Source organism: Elaeis guineensis, chromosome 12 (genome assembly GCF_000442705.2).
Source record: "Elaeis guineensis isolate ETL-2024a chromosome 12, EG11, whole genome shotgun sequence".
In the NCBI taxonomy this organism is placed as follows: domain Eukaryota; kingdom Viridiplantae; phylum Streptophyta; class Magnoliopsida; order Arecales; family Arecaceae; genus Elaeis; species Elaeis guineensis.
Window position 1 is genome coordinate 12,444,800 of NC_026004.2, and position 6,288 is coordinate 12,451,087.

Here is a 6,288-nt window from a genome sequence, read left to right on the forward strand (position 1 = left end):
ATTAATTTATAATTTAATTTAAATAGTTAATTAATATTATACAAATAGTTAATTAAAAAACAACAAATGCAAATAGATACTTAGAAGATAATTCTAATTATTTAATTATAATTATAAAAATTATGTATAAAATTAAAATAATTAGTAATAAAATTTAATAGTATATAACTAATAGTATATATAAAAAATATATAAATAATATGAATGAAAAGATAAAAAAATGTTATAGTTTTGTCAAAAAAAAAAGTAATGGCAGTATACAATTTAGTGGGTCAGAATGGATGAATAATCCATCTTTTTTATTCATCTTTTTTATAATTTTTTGAATCAAATGATAGATAGAGACTATATATTTTTCTAACTCCATCCATCCATTTGCTCATGATCTCAGTCAAACACATTTAAAATGTGGTTGGAGGATGGACCGGCCACTAAAAGCCCTGAAAGCAAACTAACAGAAGCCACCCAGACGGAGGCCTTATAAGTTCATGCCTTCCTTTGAAATAGTGCTTAAATTGAGTGTGAAGAGCATGGGCGCGATGAGCTATTATCATGCAATTACGTCTGCACTTGGCCTCCCGCAGCTATTTTCCACTCACCAGTTCCTTCTTGCAGCTCTGTTCGTAGTCTCTCTTCTATTACTGCGGAGCAACGTGGGATCCTACAAGAAAACCTGCGTTCCACCTTCCCCATCCAAGCTTCCTATTATAGGCAACCTCCATCAAGTAGGCTCCTTTCCTCACCGTGCTCTTGGAGCCATGGCTGAGAAACATGGACCCATCATGTCTCTCCGGTTGGGTCAAGTCCCAGCTCTCGTGGATTCGTCTGCCGACATGCATGGCACGAGAGATCATGAAGACACAAGACCATATCTTTGCGAGCAGGCCTCGTTTGAAGGTGCCCCAAACACTTTTCTATGAAGGCCGAGACGTCGCCTTTGCAACCCATGGCGAGTACTGGAGGAAAGCAAGGAAGATTAGTGTTCTCCATCTTTTGAGTCCGAAAATGGTCCAGTCCTATAGGCTAATTAGAGAGGAGGAGGTAGCTTTCATGATCGAGGCGATCTCTCGGTCTTGCTGTTCGGGTGTGATGAACATGAGTCAGATTTTGAGTTCTTTTGCAAAGCATACCATCAGTAGAATCGTCTTGGGTAAATGCTCAAGAGAAGAGTGGTGGGACAACATTATTCATGTCATGATCGACGAGTGCTGCAAAATGTTAGGAGCATTTCATGTAGGAGATTACTTCCCATCACATTCATGGCTGAGCAAACTCACAGGACCGGATGCGAGGGTCAGGAAAATCTTCAATAAAGTAGATGAAATTCTTGATGCCATAGTTGATGGCCATATAAGCAGACCCAAACGTGACGCGAGTGAGACTGAGGATTTTGTTGATATCTTGCTCTCTCTTGAAAAGGAAATCAGCCAGGATGTTTCCTTCGGCAAAGAGAACATCAAAGCAATTGTGGAGGTAATTCTTCGAGCCCCTATATTAATTTCTGTTTGTTTCACCTAATTAATTTCCTCGAACAAATATCATACGATTTCTTGCTCGTAGATTTTGATAAAATTCGCCATTTCAACCGCCATAAACCAACGATTATGTTTTTTTTTTTAAATTATTATTTTTTTAAATTGATAGTAAGTCATACATTTACATCGTTTTAGGACATAATCTTTCTTTGAAGTAGCAACCTGAACTAAAAATCTTGGTGGTCTTAGAGTTGTTAAAGATTCTCCCTCCCAGTGCTTATATTTCGTCGTCATCAGCAGGACATGTTTGGTGCTGGAACGGAGGCAACATTTCTGGTAACGAAATGGGTTTTGGCAGAGCTTCTTCGAAATCCGGAAGTGTTAAAGAGATTAAAAGATGAAATAAGAGGTATAGTTGGGTCCAAACCAATGGTAAAAGAGGAGGACCTTAAACAGATGAACTACTTAAAAGCTGTGATAAAGGAAAGTATGAGGCTCCTCCCACCGGGGCCATTTTTGGTTCCACGAGAGTCGATAAGTGATACCACAATCCAAGGCTACCATATACCCAGGAAAACAAGAATTTTTGTCAATGTTTGGGCCATTCAAAGGGACCCTAAGACATGGGAAGCTCCTGAGGAATTTCGGCCTGAGATGTTCCTGGGCAGCTCTGTAGATTTTAAAGGCCATGATTTCCAGCTTATTCCATTTGGTGCAGGCAGGAGAAGATGTCCTGGAATTGGATTTGCAATTCCTATCATTGAACTGGCTATTGCTAATCTCATGTATCATTTTCATTGGAAGCTGCCTGATGGCATGAAGGACGAAGATCTAGACATGACCGAAGCTTTGGGAATTTCTATGCGTAGGAAAAGTAGCCTACAGCTTGTTGCAACACCTTGCCTTTTTTGGACCGTGAGCAAAAGCAAACTTGAAACAATGTAATAATATTGGTGGCCGGATGGCATTCGCTGTGTTTGTTCCTCTTGCAGTTTGCTTGCGATGGAGATCGAGTTTAATTTGAGTCGTTTGTTTGCGATTACTATGTTTCCAATTGTCACTGGGAGAATGTTAGTTATCTCTATTCCTGGCTGCCCCGATGCTATCTTCAGTTTTCCGAGTTCATTACCTAAGTAATTTTAAAAAAAAATTATTTATAAAAATAAAATATTTTTTAATTTATTTATAAAAATAATATAAATCTATAAAACGTCATTTGAAATGACGTTTTATAGCCTCCACATCATTACCCTTTCTATTCCACGTGGACGATTAAAAAAAAAATATTATTTTAAATAAAAATACCATTTCAAATGACAACTTTAATTATTTACTTCCAAAAAAATAAAAATTATAAAAATATAAAAATTATAATTTTAAATTTATAAAAAAATAAAAATTTTAATTTGATTCAAATAAAAATCATCATTTTAAATTATTTTCCCCATTACAAATTAATTTTTTTTAAAAATATCTCAAAAAAAATACCTAAAAAAATAAAAAGATATCATAAAAATAAGAAAAAAATGATAAAAAATAGAAAAAAATTAAAATTAAAATTTTAAATTATAAAAAAAATAAAAATTTTAATTTGAATTCAAAAAAATTCATCGTTTCAAATTACTTTCTTCATTTCAAATTAATTTTCTTAAAATACCCAAAAAAAAATACCTCAAAAAAAAATGCCATAAAAAAGGAAAAAATGAGAGAAAAATGGAAAAAAAATTAAATTATAATTTTAAATTTTAAAAAAAAATAAAAATTTGAATTTGAATTCAAAAAAAATCACCATTTCAAATTACTTTCCTCATTTTAAATTAATTATTTTAATAAAATATCCCAAATAAGATAAAAATACCTCAAAAAAATAAAAAAATGCCATAAAAAATGGAAAAAATGGGAAAAAATAGAAAAAAATTATAATTTTAAATTTAAAAAAATAAAAATTTTAACTTTAATTCAAACAAAAATTATCATTTCAAATTACTATTCCCATTTCAAATTTATTTTTTTTTAAAATATCCCAAAAAATACCTTAAAAAAATAAAAAAAATAAAAAAAATACCATAAAAAAGGGAAAAAATGGAAAAAAAATAAAAATTATAATTTAAAATTTTAAAAGAAATAAAAATTTTAATTTTAATTTAAATAAAAATCATCATTTCAAATTACTATCTCCATTTCAAATTAATTTTTTTAAAAAAATATCCCAAAAAATATCTTAAAAAAACTAAAAAAATAAAAAATACTATAAAAAAATGATAAAAAATAATAAAAAAATAAAAAATATAATTTAATATTTTAAAAAATATAAAAATTTTAATTTTAATTCAAATAAAAATTATCTTTTCAAATTACTATCTCCATATCAAATTAATTTTTTTAAAAAAATATCTCAAAAAAATAAAAAAAATTAAAAAATACCATAGAAAATGGCGTTTTTAAAAACACCATCTCCCATGACATTTTACCAGCTTAAGACCCTAAAAGAAAAAAGGAGAACCAGAACTCACCTTGGCGATGAGCTCCGGCGTTCCCTCCGGCATCTTCCTTCTCCTCTCCGACGGCATGACGGCGAGCTCCGACGACGGCGGTGAGCTCCCTCTTCTCTCTTTCCTCTTTCTCTCTCTCTCTCTCCCTCTTCTCTCATTTTCCTTGGCCCGTCGATGGTGGACCCATGCGCCCCCCATGTCATTGGCCCGCTAGTGGGCCGGCGATGGCTGCCCCGCCCCTCCCCTTCCCTTGGCCAACCGCCCCATCCCCTTGCTCAGCCGCCCCTCCCCGCGCCCTTCCCCTTTGCTCGACTGGCGGCGGCCCTGCGGCGGCTGACCGACGGTGTGTCGGCATCTGCCCCCCGACGACGGTGTCGCGCGCCACCCCCCTCCACATCCTTGGCCTGGCGGCGGGCAGGCGGCGGCCGCCCGCTCCCCACCCGCCCCCCTCGTTGGCCCTCCCCAAACGTCGGCAGACGGTGGCCGACCGATAGTGGCCCCCCGACGGTGGCCCTGTGGCGGCAGACCGACGGCGGCCCCCGAGCGGCGGGCCCCAGCAGCGGCCCCGCGCTGTCCTACGGTGGCCCTGTGGCGGCCCCTCGGTGGCGGTCCCACGCGGCTCGACAGCGGCCCCCTAGCGGTGGCCCCGTGCGGCCCTGCTACGGCCGACCGATAGCGGCCCTGCGGTAGCCCCCAGCGGCGGCCCCCGACGGCGGCCCTGCAGTGGCGACCGACGATCGCCCCACGCGGCCCTGTTGCGGCCGACCGACGATGGCCCTCCGACGACGGCCCCACGCGGCCCTGCGCCCCCACGTCCTTGGCCCGTTGGCGGTGCCACGGTCGCCGCACCCCCCACCTCCTTTTCTTGGCCCGGCGTGGCCCTGCGGCGGCTGGTCGGCAACGACCCTGCAGCGACCGACGGTGGCCCCGTGCGCCCCCCACCTCCTATTTCAGTTTTTTTATTTTTTATTTGTCTCATTATTTTTTATTTTTTATTTTTATCTCATTAGATTCAAATTTGATTTAAAATTGGATTCGATCCTAATTTAAGAATTTTAAAATATATTGTATTTCATGGAACCGTAGATCCGTCAATTGACTAATGTAGGATATTCTACGGTATCCGTATAAAATATATATTTGATTATATATTTTTATACAGATACCGTAAAATATATATATTGATCAATTGATTGTCCAGTTTGGATAGTTTAGAAATTGTATTTAATTCTATAGATAATTACATTATTCGAATGATATGCAGAAGATTCGAGAAAAATTTCGGACAGCATTTTCTTTTAGTTCTCCTCACACATTTTCAGTCGTATGGGTAGAACTAAAAAGAAATGCTGTCAAAATTTTTTTCGGTCCCTATTGCGTATCATTTTATTAATGTAATTAACCTATAGAATTAATATAATTTTCAAATGAGATGGGACCTATCTGTACCTATTTATTGATGATATGATGCATTTATCATATAAATCTTTTGAAACGATAAAATAATTACTAATATTAATTTTTTTGATTTTGATTTTATCATAGATTTCTCTAAAAAAATGATCAGTACTCGGGTTCGTGTACTATTGTATTTTAATGGCATGATATAGAATGACGAAACTGATGTGTAGGATAGTCACCTTGCAAACCAGATGATTAGAGTATCTTCATCATTATCACATCAAGAATTATTGGACCATTTATACAGCAATATTTCTGTAGATAAAGAAAAATATGAAATAAAATTGAAATGGAGATCTCCTAATCTGTCGGGATAGTTAATGCAGAGCAAGTATATCTTAGTTCCAATTAATGACGATGAAGATGTCGAAGAAATGCTGATCTTTCCTTTGAAATATTCAGAATGTCAATTTTTAGAATTATATATTAAAAAGGAAGATGTACCGAGCTTCAGAATTATAAATTTTTAATAATTTTAAAATTTTAATATTGTAGCTTTGATTTGATATATTAAGTATGATATTTTTTAAAATTTGTAGATTTGGGTATGGAAGAGGATACCGACTATTAGTCTATTACGGTGACAGTTGCTCGAGATGCCACCAGAGTAGCATGATCCTGATATTCCATTCAGACTAGACGGACCATTGGGATATAGGTATAAAAATATTATTTCGTTTACTTAAAATTTAGTACTATTTTAAATCCAAAAAAATTTATTTAACATGAGTAGACTGTTAAGTAGATGGAACATTGCATTCAACGTTCATCATGTATCGATGAGAGTAGCACGGGTTTATAGGTACCAGCTGGATATATTAGTTGATACACATAGATGGATAAATTTTATTTATTTATAA

At 36.3% G+C, this 6,288-nt stretch overlaps 1 protein-coding gene across 1 annotated transcript; it reads left to right on the forward strand.

Annotated features, from left to right (window-relative positions):
- Nucleotides 1-530: 530 nt before the first annotated feature.
- On the forward strand, nt 531-2,525 carry LOC105055325 (cytochrome P450 71A1-like). Its single transcript, XM_073246321.1, is given in 3 exon segments — nt 531-833; nt 835-1,473; nt 1,776-2,525. Coding segments are annotated over 3 exon segments (1,587 nt in total). The 3' UTR covers nt 2,421-2,525.
- Nucleotides 2,526-6,288: the final 3,763 nt, after the last annotated feature.